At 42.8% G+C, this 21151-nt stretch overlaps 1 protein-coding gene across 1 annotated transcript in view; it reads right to left on the reverse strand.

Annotated features, from left to right (window-relative positions):
- Nucleotides 1-118: 118 nt before the first annotated feature.
- ANKRD6 (ankyrin repeat domain 6) overlaps nucleotides 119-21151 on the reverse strand; it is an 83680-nt gene continuing 62647 nt past the window's right edge. Inside the window, exons 7-15 of the mRNA XM_047103260.1 lie at nucleotides 20906-21004; nucleotides 19635-19712; nucleotides 15683-15787; nucleotides 14224-14358; nucleotides 13726-13911; nucleotides 13110-13262; nucleotides 5698-5811; nucleotides 4813-4939; nucleotides 119-3440 (exon numbers count right to left, since the gene is read on the reverse strand). Coding sequence (XP_046959216.1) covers nucleotides 2869-3440; nucleotides 4813-4939; nucleotides 5698-5811; nucleotides 13110-13262; nucleotides 13726-13911; nucleotides 14224-14358; nucleotides 15683-15787; nucleotides 19635-19712; nucleotides 20906-21004 — 1569 coding nt within the window. The 3' untranslated portion in view covers nucleotides 119-2868. The remainder of the gene's footprint in view (nucleotides 3441-4812; nucleotides 4940-5697; nucleotides 5812-13109; nucleotides 13263-13725; nucleotides 13912-14223; nucleotides 14359-15682; nucleotides 15788-19634; nucleotides 19713-20905; nucleotides 21005-21151) is intronic.

The raw sequence follows: 21151 nt of genomic DNA on the forward strand, positions 1-21151 counted from the left end.
CAGAGCATGAACGGGGGAGGGGCAGAGAGAGAGGGAGACACAGAATCGGAAACAGGCTCCAGGCTCTGAGCCATCAGCCCAGAGCCCGACACGGGGCTCGAACTCACGGACCGCGAGATCGTGACCTGGCTGAAGTCGGACGCTTAACCGACTGCGCCACCCAGGTGCCCCAGAAATCACACTTCTATAGAAACAAGGTAAAATGTAGCTGGGTGAAGGCACTCTTTCTGGGAACATAAATTTGGTCAACCACAGAAACGAAAATGTACACTAAACAAAGCAGTCATACTTGCATTTTTTAAATAAGGATTTCAATATCCATAGTGTTGAGAACCATATTTAATGCTTGGAAGAGACAAATTCAAATTAATAAAAATATTAAATAGAAGACAACATATCTCTGCAGTATCAACGCTTGACTGAAAAAAAAAGATTTAAATGTGAAAACATCACTTCCTTTATTTTGGGCCCCCAAAGTCAAATGATTAGAACTATATTCAACCTAATCACAGATATTTACTATATTCAATGCAATAATTCACCAACAAAAAACCCCACTGCAATATTATACAACTTTTCTGTGTCTTACATCATTTCCCCATAGCTATTGAAAGCTCCAATCTCTGTTTCAAACACAACCCACATGACAGCCAATAAATTAATAGTTTTGCTTCTTTGGAAAAGTACTATTGTGGCATTTGCTCCTTTTAGCAGATAGCACAAGGGAAAAAAGGAAAAATACACATCAGACCCATAGTTGAGTTTTTTGACAAAAAAACCCAGTTGTTTAAAATAAGCTATTGCAGTGGCCTTGAGATGCTGCCATCTCTCTGTGTTAGGAGGCAGACTGATCCTGTTTCCTCACCTCTACTGGTTTTCCGTTCTAGTAGAGAAAGATCCGTGTAACCTGTCAGACTAGGTGCCTTGGACCCTTCTCAGTCCTCCCTAGTCTCTTCCCTGTGACTTTGGCAAAAATATCCAGTTCACAATGGTAAGCTGCCCGCTTCTGATGAGTAGGGGTTGCATAATCAAAATACTTCCTACCACAGCACTCCGTAGTCTAGATAAAATTTGTCTTCATTTCTCAACAAGGATACTCCTTGAGATAACAGCTATTTTGGTAAGTGAAAAGAACTCCTGCTTAGACCACAACTTACTGAACATCTCAGGATTTCCTCTCTGAGTATTTGGCAGTTCTTAAGAAACTGATGTATATTGAGGAAAGCTCCTGAAGATTTCAGTGATGCTGGATAAGGGAAAGATTTAAAAAAACTGAAGGTACCATCTAGCTCTGCAATTCTGTGATTCTGCATTAGGAACGGAGATGAGAAAAGCAAAGTACCTCTACATTTATCAGTGCAACAAGATCCTCTGGGGAAGAATCAGACGTTCTTAACAGTAGCTGAGGAACAAGACTAACACGCACATGAACATAAACTTGGGAGAATATTAAATTGATTCCCTATCCAGGTTGTGTAATGGTGACCTACATCTAGATCTATAGATCGTCACTGTTAAGAAAACAAAAACTGAGCTTGTTAGGCAAGAACAAAGGGACTAAAAACATACTTTGTTTTTCTGGGTGTTCCCATGTCAGGAAGTCATTTTTTCTTTGGCTCTGTGAGCAACATTTTATTCAAACTTAGAGACAACAGTTTCTCAGTTCTGGGGTTAATGGAAATATAATTGACATTTCTTTGCATACATGGAATTTTGAGGAGATGAATATAATTCCACATACCAAGGGGCAAGAAGCTTAAAAGATAACTAAATCCAAAGTTTCAACATACCCAAGCTACTTTTACAACTTACATACTCCACAGAGGAGAGGAAAATCCTTGGGGCTCCACAAGATGGGGAATTGTGGGGTCTAGACTGAGTTGACAATTTTTACCTTGACATAAAGACTGCAAAGCAGTGGGTAACTTCTGAGGTTCATCAATGACCGTATACAATTAGAAGTGAAATACTTTTAAGAAATAGCCTTATTTCTTTATAAAATGTAGACTGAGAAGCTCAAATTTAGAAAGGTACTCTTGGTTAACTGGGTTTGATTATGGATAGCTTATAGAAGTTTCAGGTAATTGTTAGGTGAATGCTTTTCCATTAATCTGCTTTAAAATTGGTAGGATTAATCAACTGTAGTGTTTCTGTATTTTGACTGAAAATACAGAAATCATGACCAAATGATCTGAACCTTTCTCATTTGAGTTTATTAACAAATATTCCCAGTGCTAGTAGCCAATTACTCATCATTTAAATACCTTCTGACTGCAAAATACTTTAACATATATTGGATCTAGTGACATCATGAAAATCTTTTTCTCCTCAAAATCAGTTTGGTAAGTTTTCATCTGGTTAAAAGGTCATCACTTTAAGAATTAGGAATTCAAGAGAGGATTTAGCACATCTCAGCCATAGCTCGTACAGAAAGATGCTCTCATCTGGGCACCACAGGAGTGCTCACATGAATGACTAAAGTTCACAAGGGATTAATTTTTCTTCCTTTTGATTTATGTTATTTCACACATCCTGAATTTTAGGCTTCAGGCTTTACACATCTTTCCGTTTCTTAGCGTGGCTCACTTAATCTGAGCTTTTGAACCTCAGATGAACCCAGACCGAGGTTTTAAGTTTGTAATGAAACCTAACACAAAGCAAGCTTCCCCTGGCTTTGGTGGTCACTGTTGAAGTTTCATAACTTCAGGGCGCAGGAAAGCGTGTGCCTGGCACATTTCAGCAATTTGACTTTTTGTTTTTAAAGGCAAGTCTGCTACGTGCACAAGAATGGACATCTTGGGCACAGCTCATCTATAGATGCAAAAGCAGAAATCATCAAGAATCCCTTCTCAGGCCACTTCCCAGATTCTAATTTTCCTTCTGCACTTTAGTCCTTAGTTTAGCAAGTTCTTCTTCTAAACTTTTAATATGTTCCTTCAGGGTGGCCTTGTCTTGCTGGGCTTTCTGACTGGCTTGGCTTCGCGCTTCTTCAATCTTCCTCTCATACCACTTTTCCATCTGGGTAGAAACAGCCTCAAAAAAATACTGAGTAATCTCCAGAGCCTGGGAGGTGTCTCGAACGTGAGAGGCAGTCTGCTCACTGCCCGCTGCCGGGGGCAGCTGCCCACTGGCGGTGCCGGGTGCCGGGTGCTGGGGCCGATGCCTCGTCTGCCCACTTTTCCCAGACTTCTTGGTTTGGGTGCCTCTGTCAACACAGGGCCCAGCCTGCTGATCACACTTGGCCACCTCTTTCAAGGGTAGCAAGGCTGTCTGGACCTTGACATTCCTCAGTCGGGACGCGGTACAGTCTGAGGAAGACAGCTCCTGCTGTAGTCTGTGGGTAGCAGTGGAGTTGAAGGCCTTTTCCTTGGGCCTAACCACCTGAGGAGAACTGTCAGAAGCCGCTACCGGACCTGCAGTGGCCACGGACTGATCCACGCCTAGTTGCAGAAGGAAAACACAACTCAGAGTAAATCCACGTTCACACAGTCATGTGGCTATGGGCTGGCATTTGAGAGTCCTGATAATCCCGTAAACCATCAGGCCTTCTCAATCGCCAACCACCATGTGCAGCTTCTGCTCTGCCCTTCCCTTCCACTTGCCCCTGGTTATCATTTTGGCTTGTCAGGGCTTTCATGGGTAATGATGTTAACCACACTGGTGGCATCTAAGCCAAAAGCAGCTGCTCCTTTAGCCAGTTTCATTAAAAGGCTCTGGGTACCATTTTGTGATTGCTAAGGATGACAGCTCACCAAGTGTCTCCCAAACAGAACTGGGCATGTACTGAGGGAAATAAATATACCCATTCCCTGGGGCGCCTGGGTGGCTCAGTCGGTTGAGCGACCGACTTCAGCTCAGGTCATGATTTCACAGTCTGTGAGTTTGAGCCCTGCGTCGGGCTCTGTATTGACAGCTCGGAGCCTGGAGCTGCTTCAGATTCTGTGTCTCCCTCTCTCTCTGCCCCTCCCCTGCTCATGCTCTGTCTCAAAAATAAACAAAAACATTAAAATTATACACACACACACACACACACACACACACCCATTCCCTAATTTCTGGGCCTTTTCCACACCATAGGCCCAGTTAGTAGCTGCTTGACCCAAGCTCCAATTTGGAGAGGTGGTCATTTTCTCCATACCCAGAGCTCCAGCCAAGCTCCATAACTAGACCGATCATGAAAAATTTGCCCAGGATTTCTCCAATGTTACCACAGTTCCAGAGATGGTCGATGGTAACAGAACACACTTGACATGAAAATCCCCCATGGAGGCCTAATTACAAAGGCTCTGATTATCCTCAAAATTATCATCATGGAGTATAATCACTGTGGCTAATAAAAAGATGCTTTGTCTGAAACGTCATGTTATCTAGCACCTGGGGCAGCTTTAATACACGAACTGCTGTTTAAGGAAGTTTTCCACAGTTGGACAAAGGCAAAAGGCTGATCAAAGAGAAGAAAGGAGAAGGAAGAACAAGGGCCAGAGCAAGAGACCTGCTGAGAAGACCAGTGTCCATTCATCAATCTTCATCTTTGGGGCCCACTCTGACACCATCAACATCGTACCTCAAACACTGCTGTCACCAGTCAACAATCCTTTTACTCTATGTTCTTTTACTCAAATATTCTTGAGCACTTAACTAGGAGTGCTTTATCACCATATAGAAACTGAATACACAGCAGTAAGCAAAATATGTCCTTGCCCCTACAGTGTTTTCCACAGACCTATCCTAGGTCCACAGGATACAGCAAAGAACAATATCTGGGGGTTTTACCACCTTTGAATGGAATGGCTCTCTCTGCACATGCGTTACCTGTAGACGACTCGCAAGTAGATGGTGTGGATTTGGTCCTAGAGGCCCTAGAATCTCCAGAAAGTTTCAGCTCCAGATTCTGAATCTTTAACATGCACCAGGTTTTTAATTCGTCAACCAATGACATCTAAAAAGAAAAACAAACGAATGACAGCAAAAAAAAACAAACAAAAAAACAAAAAAACAAACAAAAAAAAAACAACACACACCAGATGAATTGGATCCATGGTTATGAAGTAAACCACCAAGAGTGGGTTTTTCAATTATGATAGTTCGAGATACCATCTTGACCAGCCTAAACGTTGTGAACTACCTCCCCCTCCCTTCCCACAGGCCACACAGCCTTCTCTGCTTGCCCTCTGTAGACCAGGATGCACATAGCACCAATGGTGATAGTTTCTATAATCTTCATTGAGGGACTCAGAGCTACCTTGAACACCCAAAGCTTCCCAAATCTTACAAATCAAGAATGTCTGGCCGCTTAGGAGCATAAATTCTCACACACTCAAAAAATACTCATTTTATGTCTGTTGTCTTGGGTAGACCACAAACTCCAAGGGCAGGAACCAAATCTTGTTCAACTACAGAGCAATACCCAGCAAATGTACAATACATAGAAATGATTCAAGGCAGAGACCACATTTTCCCGGTGTGTTCCATTAACTGTTCTGTCTCCACCTATTACCAGAATATTCAGCAACAAATGAACTGAATTACATGCTCTTTCCTATTAACTTCATTTCAGAGTTAGAAAAGAAGGACACACTATGTAATAAGAATGCTATTAGGGGTTCTTGGCCTCTGGGTTTTCAATGATGGGTCTGAGTCTTAACTCAGTGGAGATGTGTGGTAAATCCCTAGTTAAGGGCAGATCCTGGCTCTCACCTGTCGTCTCTCCCCCTCATGCTTCTCTGTATCTGAATGCTGTTGCAGGCGGTTCAGGCACTCTGTTCTCTCTGCTGACAGCCGCTCAACCATCAGCTTGTCCAGAACACGCATCTAGGATTCAATGAGCAAAAAGCAGAGGATGGAGATGATCTAAGGATGGGCCCTGGTCTCTTGACCTCTGGGGCTCTGGGGGACCAGCAGGGACCAGTGAAAACAGAGGCAAACCTCAACTTCTTTTATTCTAGTTTCATCCAGTATGCATCCAACTCCTGGCTTTTCACAATCCCTGAGCATGTTTTTGTATAAGCCAAGGCCTCTTTCTTATTGTTTACCTCCTAAGGGGTTGAAAAGACTGAACATGGTAAATATACAACTTGAGCCAATGCAGACCTTGTGCATAGAAGGATTTTTGTAGGTCTTAAAACATTATTTCCAAGACTATTATTGAAAGGAAAACTATTTCTAGAAGTATGGAGCTGTTCATTACTTTCATTACCCTTTTCAATTAATTTTTAACACCCTTCCAAGCCCTTAAAATGTTAGTAGCTGCCCATGAGATAGCAAAAGAAGCAGAATGCTCAGGGCTTTTACCCAGTGTTCCTAGTGAATACATCCCCTCAGTGCTTCACTGAAAGTAATCAAATCAAAGCAAGTGTGAAGAAGGGTGAGGAAGGAGTACTAGGGGAGTGCTCCAGAGAACCAATGATGGTCATTTTTCAGTCACGCCCTCCTGGATCCCCCCGCCCCCCTTTATCTTGATATTTCCCGTTAGGACCCTACACCCAGGAAAGCCAAACTTTCACTGCTTTGACAAGGTCCATACCAGGGAGAGAGACTTTGTCAGCAGGGGCCAGCTCCACAAGGGTTGTTCCACAATCAGATGTTCAAAACACAAACACAAAGAAGGGCCAGTTCTGGAGGTGTGAGGAGGGCTCACAGGTGAGCTCTTCTCCTGTCAGGGACACACATGATGTTCAAAAATCAAAAAAGCAGCAGCAGTTCTGGAGATGTGGTGAGCACCTTCTGTTTTGTTTCTTCGGCCCTCGTGTTTTTTCTGTGAGCTGCTCTCCCGTGTTCTAGGATTGGCCTACTCCACCCACGTCCTTATCCTCTGTCAAGAGCAACTGTGTTGACGTACAGCTTTGTTCTGGGGCACGGCTGATTGCTTCAGGCATGGACACCAGACTCATGCCGCACCAGAGCCCATGCCAGAGTCCTTCACCTAGAACTGGGAATTAGGACTAAGGTTTTACACACCCATCTGTCACCCTCCTTGAACTGAAGCAAGGTCCTTGAGATGGTTGGTCCAGCAGTCATCTAATACACTCCTCCCTGGGCTTAGGCCAGCTGAAGTGGGTTTTATTTACAAAACAGTCTTAACTAATATACGATGGCACTAGGAAAAGAGTTCTTAAATGCGCTTTCCATGAAGGGCAAATAGCAAATAAACCTAAAACATTCTACCTCACCAACAAACAAGGAAATAAAAATTAAACAATATACTTAATCGATTTGGCATAAACTTTAAAAATAATATGAGTGATGGCAAAGGTTTGAGACAGAGACTCGATTTATATCCTATCCTACCCGTAGGATATAAATTCATACAACCTTTCTATTTAGTAGATTACTAATATTTATGAAGAGATTTAAACATCTTAACTATGGACCCAATTATCCTAAAAAGGAGCAAATAACTTGAGAAGCAAATGTTTATACACATAAGTGTTCATCATAGCATTATTTATAAGAGTAAGAACTATAAGCAACTTTAAAGTCTAACAAAAAGGAAGACATAGAAAAATGCTTGGGATATCAAATTAAGTGAAAAAATCTGGAAGTAAAAATACGTGTAATTTAGGGAGGTGGGTGTGGCGATGGGTGAAATAGGTGAGGGGGGTTAAAGAATGAACTTGTGATGAGCACTGGGTGATGTATGGAACTGTTGAATCACTATATCGTACACCTGAAATGTAACACTGTATGTTAACTATACTGGAGGTAAAAATAAATAAATAAGTAAATAAACCACATAGTAGACAAAAAACAAATTATATGTGTAACTCCATACCCAGAACAGTACATTGCCATTAAACAGCATATTGAAATAACACACCTAAGACATATTACTTAATTTCAATGTAAGCTACAAAGATGACCACGGCTCTTTGCGTCCAAGATAGCTAGGTAGGAAGACTCGCTAATCCTCTCCTCCACAGACACACCAAATCTATACCAATTTAAAGGAGAGTTAATACCTAGTCTTTCCAAACTGTTCCAAAAAACAGAAGATGATGGAAACCTTTCAAATACATTCTATATGGCCAGCATTATCTTGATACCAAAACCAGATAAAGATGCCCCCAAAAAAGAAAATTACAGATCAATATCTCTTATGAACATAGATACAAAAAAACCTCAACAAAATATTAGCAAACTTCAACAATACTTCAAAATGATCAATCACCACAATCAAGTGGGATTTATTCTGGGGATGAAAGGATGGTTCAATATCCACAAAGTCAATATGATACACCACATTAACAAAATGAATAAAAATTCTATAATCATCTCATTAGATGCAGAAAAAGCATTTGACAAAGTTCAACATCTGTTCATGATAAAAACTCTCAAAAGAGTGGGTTTAAAGGGAACACACCTCAAAATAATAAAAGCCATATATGACAAACTGACAGCTTACATCATACTCAATGGTAAAAACAAACAAGCAAAACAAAACAAAAAAAACACCTGAGCTTTTTTCCTAAGATCAGGAACAAGAAAAGGATGTCTACTCTCACCACTTTTATCCAACATAGTACTAGAAGTTTTAGCCACAGCAATCAGACAAATAAAAGGTATCCAAATTGGTAAGGAAGAAGTAAAACTGTCACTGTTTGCAGTTGACATGCTACTATACATAGGAAGCCCTAAAGCCTCTACCACAAACCTATTAGAATACATGAATTCAGTAAAGTTGCAGGATACAAAATTAATATACAGAAATCTGTTGCATTTCTATATACCAATAATGAAGTAGCAGAAAGAGAAATTAAGAAAACCATTCCATTTACACTTGCACCAAAAAAAATAAAATACCTAGGAATAAACTTAACCCAGAAGGTAAAAGACCTATACTCTGAAAATATAAAGCACTGATGAAAGAATTAAAGACAACACAAATGGAAAGATACTCCATGCTCATGGATTAGAAACTCAATATTTTAAAATGTCCACACTATCCAAAGCAATCTACAGATTCAATGCAATCCCTATCAAAATACCAACAGCATTTTTCACAGAACTATTATAATCCTAAAATTTGTATGGAACTACAGAAGACCCCACATAGCTAAAGCAATCTTGAGAAAGAAGACAAGGCTGGCAGTTTCACAATCCAAGATTTAAAAATATACTACAGAGCTATAATAAAATATGGCACTGGCACAAAAACAGACACATAGATCAATAAACAGAGAGCCAAGAAATAAACCCACACTTATATGGTCAATCTACAACACAAGAGGCAGAAATATATGGGAGGAAAAAGATAGTTTCTTTAGAAAAAAATTTTTTTAGGGGTGCCTGGATGGCTCAGTGGATTGAGCATCCGACTTCAGCTCAGGTCATGATCTCACAGTTTGTGAGTTCGAGCCCTGCATTGGGCTCTGGGCTGACAGCTTGGAGCCTGGAGCCTGCTTAGGATTCTGTGTCTCCCTCTCTCTCTGCCCCTTGCTGCTCACACTCTATCACTCTCTCAAAAACAAACATTAAAAAATTTTTTTTAATTAAAATTTAAAAAATTTTTAATATTTGTTCATTTTTAATATTTATTTTTGAGACAGAGTGAGAGCACTTGTGCACGCAAGCAGAGGAGAGACAGAGAGAGGGAGACACAGAATCCGAAGCAGGCCCCAGGTTCTGAGCTGTCAGCAAAGAACCTGATGTGGGTCTCAAACCCACAAACCTCAAGATCATGACCTGAGCCCAAATCAGACCCCAACCAACCGAGCCGCCCAGGTGCCCCCAAGACAGTCTCTTTAATTAACGGTGCAGGGAAAACTACACAGCTACATGCAAAAGAAAAAACACACCACTTTCTTATACCATACGCAAAAATGAGTTTAAATGGATTAAAGACCTAAATGCGAGACCTGAACTCAAAAAACATCTAGGCGAAAATATAGGCAGTAATCTCTTTGACATCAGCCTTAGCAACATTTTTCTAGATAGGTCTCCTCAGGCAAAGGAACAAAAGCAAAAATAACTTTACTGGGATTACACCAAAATATAAAGCTTTTGCACATGAAGGAAATCATCAACGAAATGAAAAGGCAACCTACTGAATGGGAGAAGATATTTGCAAGTGATATATACAATAAGGGATTTATAACCAAAATATATAAAGGACTTATACAACTCTACCCTCAACAATTTGATTTAAAAATAGGCAGGGGACCTGAACAGACATTTTTCCAAAGACAACATACAGATGGCAGACGGCATATGAAAGATGCTCAACAACACTAATAAGGGAAATGCAAATCAAAACCATGATATATCGCCTCACACCAGTCAGAACAGCCAGTATCAAAAAGAAGTAAGTGTTGGCAAGGATGTGGAGAAGAAGGAACCCTCGTGCACTGTTGGTGGGAAGGTAAATTGATAAAAATCACTGTGTAAAACAATATGGAGGTTCCTCAAAAATTAAAAATAGAACTACCATTTTTGATCCAATAATTCCACACTACCTGAAGAAAACAAAAACACTAACTCGGAAAAACAGATGCATTCCTATTCTTATTATAGTACTATTTACAGTAGCCAAGATATAGGAGCAACCCAAGTGTCCATTGATAAGATGAGCGGATAAGATATAGTGTGTGTGTCCACACACACACACACACACACACACACACACACACACACACACACAATGAAGTATTACTCGGCCATAAAAAAGAATACCTTGCAGGGCACCCTGGGTGGTTCAGTTGGTTAAACGTCAGACTCTTGGTTTCAGCTCAGGTCATCATCTCATGGTTCATGAGTTCAAGGACCACCCTGGGCTCCACACTGACAGTGCAGAGTTTGCTTGGGATTCTCTCTCCCACTCTCTCTCTGCCCCTACCCTACTCATGCTCTCTCTCAAAATAAATAAACTTTAAAATAAAATAAAATGGTAAATCTTAAAAAAAATATATTGCCATTTGTGACAGCATGGACGGACCCAGAGGGCATTTTCCTAAGTGAAATAAGGCAGAGAGACAAATACCATAGAATTTCACTTGTATGGAATCTAAAAAACAAATGAACAAAAAAAGCAGAAACAAGGTATGAACTCCTCTGGTAGTTGTCAGAGAAGGGGTGGGGGGATGAGCAAAGTGGGTGAAGGGAAGTGGGAGGTACAGGTCTCCAGTTACGGAATGAAGAAGTCACGGGGTGAAAGGTAACAGACGGTAACCACACTTGGTGGTGAGCACGGCAGAACATATGGACTTGTGCAGTCATTATGTTGTACACCTGAAACTAATGTAGTGTAACCTGTGTCAACTTTACTTCAATTAAAAAGCTGAGGAAGAGGGGCGCCTAGGTGGCTCAGTGGGTTAAGCGTCCAACTTCACCAGAGGTCATGATCTCACGGTCTGTGAGTTCGAGCCCCGCGTCAGGCTCTGTGATGACAGCTCAGAGCCTGGAGCCTGCTTCAGATTCTGTGTCTCCCTTCCTCTCTGCCCTTCCCCCACTCGTGCTCTGTGTCTCTCTCTCTCAAAAATAAACATTTAAAAAAAAAGCTGAAGAAGAAAAAACACAGCATAGTTTTTTTCCATTTTTGTTTTAAAGTGGTAACTATATAAGTACTATCTATAAAAGAGAAAATCTATGGAAAAATACACAAAACCAGGAATGGAAGGTATCTCTGGAATGTATCGCTATATTTCATATTTCTGTAATGTGGATTTTTTCCTATTAATAGGCTAGCTTATACATTTTTAAAAGTGTCTTTTGTACTTAAAAATCTATATCCACCATACATTTCTGATTACAAAGAGAAAATATATTCTTTGATGGAGAGAGATGGTGGTTACTCACTTGGCCAAGTAATCAAACTTATCATTAATAAGGAGACATCCTGGCATTATGTGCCTCCTGATGTGACATAATTTGAAGTTTACGCCATTAATTATGACATTTTCTTGCCAAAAATACTTAATCTGAACCGAAATAAGCATCTAGACACTAGTGGTTCTCAAACTTGGAGGTCTTGTTCAAACACAGGTGGCTAGACCCCATCCCCAGAGGTTTATTCACAATTAAGTTCAGTAGATCTGGAATGAGGCCCAAGAATTGTCATTTTTGCCCCCACAGCTCCCAGATAATGCTGATGCTACTGGTCCAGGGATGACACCTTTGAGACCCACTGCTCTAGACCTAACTTTCAGTTCACAGAGATACAGAGACAGAACAAGTTAAATAATACCATGAAGAGCCTATCAGACATGTCTAGAATGTTGAACATCCTATATAACAACTGGCCTAGACTTTTTAAAAAGATAATATCCTAGGAATAAAGAAAAAGATGGAAGAAGGAATCAGCCTGTTGTAGATGAAAAGAAACCAGAGAGACATAACCCAGATGCACAAAAGAATCACTGGATTCTGAGCTGGAATTTAAAACAAAAACAAGCTATAAGAAAACATTTTGGAAGAACGGAATAAATCGCAATACGGACTGGATATGATGCAATCATTGTTAATTTTCTCATACATGATAACGGATTGTGCTACAAAGGAGAAAGTCCTTATTCTTCGTCAAGATGCGCTCTGAAGTATTTAGAGGTGAGAAGTCAGGACAGGCTCCAACTAAATCTCAAAGGATTCAACAGAAAGACAGGTGCATGTGAGAGACACAAAACAAATGTGGCAACATATGGAGAGTAGACATGCTTTCATTGCACTGTTTCACTGTTTCTCTTCTTTGAAAATTTTCAAAATAAAGAAACCTATAGACAGGATTGTTCTGATTGTGTGTGCAGTGGGAAAGGGGCCAGGATACAAACATAAAGAGACTGGAAGAGAATAAACCCAAATGTTAGTAGTGATTTCTTACTGTGGTGGGCTTGTAGGGGATTTCTTTTCCTTTCTAACTTTCATATTTAAAGAAAATGCTCTGTAATAGGTATATATCATTTTTATAATCAGAAGCAATTTAAGCAGGTTCTTAAAAACTTTGAATAAATGCGCTTGGAAGAAATCACATAAGCCTCTTCCCTGAGAGTCCACCCAAGGTACTCAGCTCAGTCTGCAAAATACAAAGGGTGCTCAGTGTGGGCAGCTTCTGATTTCATTTCCTGCCAGAACATCTGGCCATGGGGGGTTGTGGGGGCGGGGGGGGGGGGCAACTCACTGACCTGGTGCTGGGTTTTGTTCTCCATATGCCCCAGCTTTGTGTTCATTTTATCCTGAACCGAACCCAGCTCTGCTCGGATCTCCTCCACAGCTGCCTCCAACTGGTTCTCCAGCTTGTTGATTAGGGGTTCACATCTACAACCATTTATTGGTGCCTAACAGGGGAACAATAAAGGAATCAATCCACTCATTCCCTCCTTCAACAAACTGGTTTTGAGTGCCCATCCAGTGCCAGTCAGTATGCCAGGGGGATACAGATGACGGAGGAGGCATAACTTTGGGATGTCCAATGGGCCAAGCTGTGGGTCCAACAGGCACTGAGAAGCCTCAGAGAGGGTAAGACACGGTCCCAATCCTTGTTGCTTTTATCTACTCTGGAGCCTCAAGATTACCTAGTCACTTAAGGATGGTGCACAAAGGTTTGTAACTACCCGTTTGCCTGGGCTTCAGCAGCAGCGGTGTATCTGCAGTGTAGGGAGGGACATCTGGTTTATCTTCAAAGCTCATTGCCTTCCCAAGTCAACACTGCAAGTGGATATTAGTCCCCAGGAATAGTGTTAAACAGACAGCCTTGCTTAAGGCCTACGGTCCTATGACCAGACAGGGCTCATGAAGTACCTGCATCACCTTCCCGTCCTTGCCCCGGTACAGCGTGTAGAGCTGGTACGCTCTGAACTCATGGGGAGGGGGTGGTGGTGAACATCGGTGCCTGGGCCTCTTTTTAGGGTGACTGTGAGCATGCAAGTTCTTCTGGTGTCCAGGCTGTTGGTCTGCTGGTGGAGTGGGGTCAGAAAATGCTGACGCCTGTGGGAGAGGAAGCAACAATACCCCTGAGCACTGTGACATGGGCAAGACTGGCCCCCATCCAACGGCTCCCATCTCACCCTCGTCTTGCTTTGTCTCACGGCACTCCACTGTAAGCACCGCATGTCCAAAGAAATAGATCAGCACATTAACCTTGTGTTTGAAGTTACCCAGATTTAATTTTCGTGCTCTGGCTCCAAACCAGCAAGCCAAGTCCAGTGGCATTTTAGCTACTGGGCATGATGCGATCCCAGGGCCCTTGCCCAACCTGCCTCCCAGCCCTCCCTTGGCTGCCTTCACGTGCCTCCTGACCTTGGGCCTTGACTTTCTCTGTCTGTTGTCCTTCGCCTTGGGCTCTGGGGAGGCGGACAGGACATCTTCTCTGGCCTCTTCTTTTCTGGGTGCAGCCTGTTCACTGCTGGGGGTGTCTCCTGCGGAGACACTTCCCTACAGAGGGGGGGAAAAGAAGTGCCCAGAAACCAGTTCTAATTGCCCCCTCTGCCTTCTTCTGTAATGGTGCAAAACTCTGTTTGCAAGATTGCATCCACTAAAGGACCCACAGGAACCTTAGCTGATGACAAAGAGGGAACACTGCTTGGTGGTCTAAACTGAACATGTAGGACTTTCCCAGTTGGTTGAATATTTTGCTTTTACTTCATTAGGTGCCAAGGTAAACAGAGTCTTGGGTCTAATTCTATATCTTAGAGCTTCCGGAAGCTACCACAAACAGCTCAGCATTAGAAATTTTAAAATTTTTTTGCATTTCAACCACAGCAACAACAACCAAAAAAACCATTTATTCTTTGAACTTGGACTTCACAATTCATAATGGAGTAGGAGAACCCCCTGAAATGAAAACATCACATTTCTAGTCCTTATAAGAACTTTTACAAATCAATATGTACAATTCACCCACAGGAACTTAATCAGAGTTACAATGCCTTAACCCTGAAAACTGATAAGAGGATTTTGAAATAGAACAATAAGCACTCGGTATAAAATTTTATGTGCCAAAAGTTGTCTTTATATCCTAGTCTTTTTCTTCCTGCGAGAGCTGAAAGGCATGGTTCGTTCCAGTTGTGCAAGCTGTTCACTGCACAAGGGCACCTAGCAGAGGGAGCTGAAATCCGGCTCTGGCTCTCTTCGCCTTATGCACCCTGAGCAGGGCTGGGCTGCCCAAGGGGCATCTTTTTCTAAATTTGCAACAGAGGAATCACATGGACTAGTGCAGCCTCAATCCATTCCCCAAGCCGAAAGAGAAGAAGCGACCCAGGCCACTGGTTGTCAAACTTTAGTCCACACCAGAATCACCTGAAGGGCTTGTTCGAACAGATTGCTGGGCCCCCTCCCAGAGTTTCTGATCCAGTGGGTCTGAGGTGAGGCCCCCAACTCTGTGTTTCTAACAAGGTCCCAGATGGCACAGTGGACACTACATTTTGAAAATCACTGCCCTATACCATTAAGGGCCCAGCATTAGAGGCAGTGCTGTCCACACAGTAGTGATGAGGCCACAGACACATGGGGCTAGAAACTATGCCCAGACAAGGATGCCGAGAAAGACTGGCAACACAGGCACACGATCTGAAATCCTGGAGGAGAGGAGGACAAGAAACCAAAGGGAAAACACGGACGACAGTTTGAAGAACCAGCAGAAAGGAGAGACAGAGGAGGGCACGGCTGCTGCCAGATGAACCCAGAAGGAACAGCCAGATTGTTTCCCACCCTCTGGAAGGGGGTGACGTTTGGGAGGGGCGGGAGAGCTACCCCCCACCTTGCTTTGTGCCACCTCATCTCTTGGCACAGACTGAGCTCTCCTCTCTTCCTTGAGCCTCTCTCTCTTTTTCCTCAGGCTTCGCCCGCGACTGAAGCGCAAGACCTGAAGGAGGCAAGAGGCATGGTTACAAACCACGGTGTGTGCAGCGTCGTGACAGCATTGTCCTTGGACCTGGTGCTCTGATCTAGTGGAACTTCCAGCCTAGGGAGAGACCAAGCAATCACATCAAACACGCATCTCTGCCTGCCTGCTGGGCACCGAGGTCTTGTGCTGGGCTCTGTAGGAGCCCAGAAGGAAGTAGGACATGGTCCCCGATCTCAAGGAGCTTATGGTCGAGGACAACAATAGGCATTTGTGTGCCAGGCCACGGTCGCCATAGGGGGGTGTGCAGGCTGTGCACTGCTTAACTCCAGGGAACACCACTCACAGACGAGGATAGGAACGGCATCCCCTGGACTCGCACAACACAGCGGCCCCACGCCAGGCAGTGTCTCGCTATCTTGGTACGCTGGACCTGAACTAGCCCATCATATTTTCTCTTGACCAAACTGTATTCAAGTCAGTTTTTAGTTTGCTTCAAACACTGAGGTTCATCTGTGAACCATGGTACCAACCATGGGGCAGGAATCTGGTCCCCAAAAGGAAGCATTTGGCCTGCCCGAGAGGGCAGGAAGGTGGAACAGACACAGGCAAGTAGACATGGGGTCCGATAGCCCGATTTTGGAATTCAGCAGCAGCTAGCTGTAGGATCTTCCGGCAAGTTATTTGCCCTTTCTGTATTCTGTAAATACGGGGAGTTAATGGAATTAACTAAGACAAAGCAAGTGGCTGGCATACCCTGGACTTTCAGGCACTGTTAGCTGCCTCCCTCCTGCCTTGGCCCCTCGAGTTGCTTAATTGGCCAGAGGAAGTTTAACCAGAGTACAGAGCTTTGAGCTGGCAGAAGCTTTCAACCCATGGCCTTTTACTTCCAGCCCCAGAGTCACTCCCTTTCACCAAGGAGGTCCAGAAAGGGAAAACACTTCTTCAAGCTCTAATTTTTTTGCAATAAAACATTTTATGGTCTTCATCTGTAGATAGAGAAGGGTTCTCTGAAGTTCAGCATAGTGCTTTCATTTAAATGTTCAACTTTCTTGTGTTCATTAAATTCAAGTGACATCATATGACAAGAAGAACCTCTATGGACAGCGGTACAATCTTAATGGAGAATTCCTGACGACATCTGCCTGTGGCTAAACCAGATTTTTAAATTGTATTCTCATCCTCTAAGCCAACAGCTCTGAAAGTGTCCAGGGAACCCCGGGTCCACGAAACTAAAATTATTTTCATGACAGCGTAACAATGTCGGCTTTTTCCCTCTCACTGATTGTACAGCAGTATTTACCAGAAGCTGCACACAACACCCCAGTGGGTCACGTGCAGAAGTAGAGGGCAGCCCTCCGTCTTTCCACTAAGACCATAAGGAGATTTGCAACAATGTAACATAATGCTACCTACTCTTCTCCAGTAACTTTGGTTTTGAAAAATAGTTATTGCTTATAAAGACAATGCTATTTGTTACAAAATGAACTTACCATCTTTAACATTTCTCAAATTTCAAACATGGACACTATTAATAGATATAATTCACACACAGCTCTTAATGGGCCTCTAGAACATTAGATGTCCCAGATCAAAAGGTCTGAGAACCATTTCTGAAACTAAATTCAGACTCACTAGGAAGTCAAGTCTGATGAGAAGTCACTAATGCCCACTGCTCATGTGGTTTATGGGCTCTTAGAACAGGATACAGCCCCAGCATCAATCCAAAATTCACTTTCAAAAGCATTTGTGAACATATCAATCTAAAATGAGAAGGGATACTCAGAGGTCACCCAAATCATCAGAATAATTCCCTCCATAGACCAGGTTATTAGCCAGTGCAAATAACTTTGCATGGCGTACAGCCTTTCTCAGCGAACCATATCATCTACCAATGGAACGTCATCAATCTTTTCTAGTTCACCGAAATCGGGGAATATGGATCTTTAGAAAGATCTTAGTACTGCTGTGAGCCATTGAAATCCACGGTCCACTAAGGTGCCAAGGCAAAGGAATTTCCTGTTTCACACAAAGAGGAAAGCTAGTTCTGTGACTTGAGAACAAAAGAACAACACATATACAATTTTATGCATATTCCAAAGTTCCTTGTTCATATTGAGAACAGGGTTTAGCATATACAATCGTGTAAAATACTTCCATAAGATGTCATCCTATTTGCTATTCAAATGGGCATGGAAAAACTGAAGTCATTTTTTAAAATGGAAACAGTAAAGGAGAACCACATAGGAAAATGGTCCATGGGAAAGCCTCTCCCCTAAGAACACAGATCCTTGAGTTCTGGAGACAAAGGACAGGGGGCTCAAAGGCCTGTAAGTCTGTACCTTGGGGGATACTACACCCCACAAAATTTGATGATCTTCACATGGCTGAGGACACAGCTGGCTGTCCAAACTGCCAATACTGAAATGCCAGATAACAGAGATAAACTCTGACATTTATTATAGCATCCTGTACTTTTTGATCTGTAAGAGACCAGCCTTTTGCTATCAGGATTCATGGATGTGACTCCAGTAATGATTTGTTTGCAAATAGTTGGAAAGAGGTGGAAACTTTTTCCAAAGGACCACCTGACTCATGCCTGTCAGAGGCTCCAAGGATGTCCAGACGCTACTGAGAAGCACTAACTCCACAGGGAACAGGGTGACCAGTTTTCCAAAGACAAAAATCTTAACTACTTCCACAAACTGCTCGTTATATCAGGTAGGTTCTTAAAATTTAAATGACCCGAAGGCCATTCAGACCCTTCGGTTGACTGGGATCAGGCTCTGATGCAGCAGGCTGGTATCTGGAATCTTCCTCCGGCTCTCCGAGACTTTATCTTCTCACAACATTAGTCAGAATAAGGTAGAAAACAAATCAGTTTTCACTGTAATGTAATACAGAGGAGCTCCGATGGGGAAACAAACCATTTCCTTAATGTTGGACATTTAGGTTAACAAAATATTGGACAGCAACAACAACAAAAAAAAGCATACTGGCTTCCATTATGATGAGTAATTTTGAGAACTACAGAACGTTTTTCTATTATAGTTAAGATAAAGGGCAGCATACAAAAGGGTAGGCACAATTGTAAAAATCATGCGTCTGAAAGGGAATATGAACAAAAACAGTTATTTCAGGGCACTAAAATGATGAATAGCTTATAAATTACTAAATCTGTTAGAGGATTTCAATCTCAGCTCAAATGATATCAATTTTTTAACTTAAATGCCTAAAATACCATTATTCAATAAAAAAAAAGGAAAGAAAGCTATTTTATACTTAACTGCCTCTAATGGACGTGTGAAACATTGTGAAAATATTAAAAGAATCTTGTAACTTTATTCTTTTCTCTCCTGCTGAAAAAAAATTAAACCAATCGTATGAAAAAAAAAAATTTTTTTTTTTTTGTTCACCCAGACCGGGATCCCTTCCTCCCACCTTTCTCTAGAAAAGGCTCCTCCCCTCTAACCATACAGTCAGATGGACGCAGCTATCTTCCTAAAGTGCCTGTCCTGCTCGTTCTGGCCATTTGCCCCAAGCTCGCCAATCACAATCCTCTTCTGCGACCAGAACTTCTTCCCTGAGAACCTGGGGAGTTATGGTCCACAAAGCTGGTAATGCCAATGATCCAGCCACGGGGAAGAAATGATGCCCATGTATGAAGACAAGCCTACTGAATTTGAAGTCTCTTGTTCTGGTTATCTTAGAAGCCCCAAATGGATTCCTGCCTTTTCCACTGCCTGGTTGTGAGCCCATCAGTTTCCTATTTAAGTTAGTTTGATTTGGCTTTCGTAGATGGCCAGAGAATCACAACAACTTTGCAGCCCCACATAATCAATAGAATGGAAAATGTAATCAATCCTACCTGGGGAGCTTTAGTGAGGAGAAGAGCAACTTCCGGATTATTGTGGTAGCGGGCAGTCTCCAGTGGAGTCTGGCCTGCCTAAGGAAAGGCAAAGTGGGGGACAAGTGAGTAAGAGAGACCAACCCTGCACCCTAGCCCAACTGGGACAGCAATTCTGTGCTCAGTCACACCAGCACCTACACGTGCCCAACAAAATACAATCGCATAGAAGACCTGGCCTCACTCTTGAGCCTCCTCCATTCGACGAGGGGGCCAAATCACACCTGAGGGCCCAACGATTAATAACAACAGAGGGTAAGTGCTCTAGGAAGCAAAGCTCTGGAATACCTGCCCACCAAGGAATGCTTCCTGGAAGAGAGAGGAGAGAATGTAAACATCAGACAGGGCCAAAGGGGAAGATTTAGTTGAAGAAACACAAAGGATCGTAAAGTCCAGCCAAGCAATGAATTTTCCCTGGAGAAGTGGAGAAGGCACTTGGAAGGGCAGACTGGGGCACAGCCACACAGTTTCAGGACCTGGACTGTGAGAGACAATTAGGTAGCTATGGCCATAATGGAGGCTCTAGGGAGATGAAGCCAAAAAGTAGGGAGTTGATAACAGTGGGATTCAAAAGAAGGGAAAGGCATCAGGGGACAGGCACAATGGTGCACCACCCAATACAGGTCGAAGAGGAGGAGGAAGGCGGGGACTCTCCATACAACTGTTCCACCCCCAGCCTTTCTCAGTCTGTCAGTCTGTGCTACTTCAGACCACAGGTCAGCCTTAAGGAAGAAAGGGTGCCTGAGCTGGTGTCTGCCATAGGACCTAGGAGAGAGAGGGAACAATGGTGGGGTGGGATATTAAGAAAAAGAAGGAAGGAATAAGGTGATTTTGGAGAAGGGAGTTCAAGTTTTGAGGATGATTAATCTGATGGTCATGTGGCCACTTTTCTGAGGACCCTGTCTGTTTACAGGGCAGGAACTCACTTTCAGTAACATCCACTTGTCAGTTTACTTAGACACCCCTGACCTTCCTTTTCCTGCCAGGATATGCTCACTTGAGCTAGGAGTCTAGAGATGAACGCTTAGGGCTCATCAACTCATGGAGCTGCTATGAGCAAGGGTTCCCTCAAGGCGGCCTCTGGGGTCCTCCTGTTAGCAGACCTCCAATCTCTTATAAAGTAAGGCTAAGGGAGGCTGTGTGCCCTACAGGAGGTGAGGTAAGTAACAACACACTCCATTCTGGAAAGGGGTGGGAATGATTTCTAGAAACACTGTTGCAGCTTAACTTACATTATTAACAATGGTTCCATCTGCTCCAGCTTCCAGTAAGATTTTAACCACCTTCTTGTGATTTAGGGCAGCAGCAACATGAAGTGCTGTGTCTCCGGCCTGAAATTAAATCAGAAGAAAGGCAGCTAAACTCCATCTGATCATGGCTCACAGCCTTCCGGCTTTTCATCCCATGGCCTGGTAAGTAGCTTTTCAAATTAGGATTGGCCTTAGACTGATAGGGGACCCTTTGCTCAAGGGTTACGT

Source organism: Lynx rufus, unplaced genomic scaffold, assembly GCF_022079265.1.
Source record: "Lynx rufus isolate CCGP_SWC_20201006 ecotype Redwood Valley unplaced genomic scaffold, mLynRuf1.p SCAF_6, whole genome shotgun sequence".
Classification (NCBI taxonomy): domain Eukaryota; kingdom Metazoa; phylum Chordata; class Mammalia; order Carnivora; family Felidae; genus Lynx; species Lynx rufus.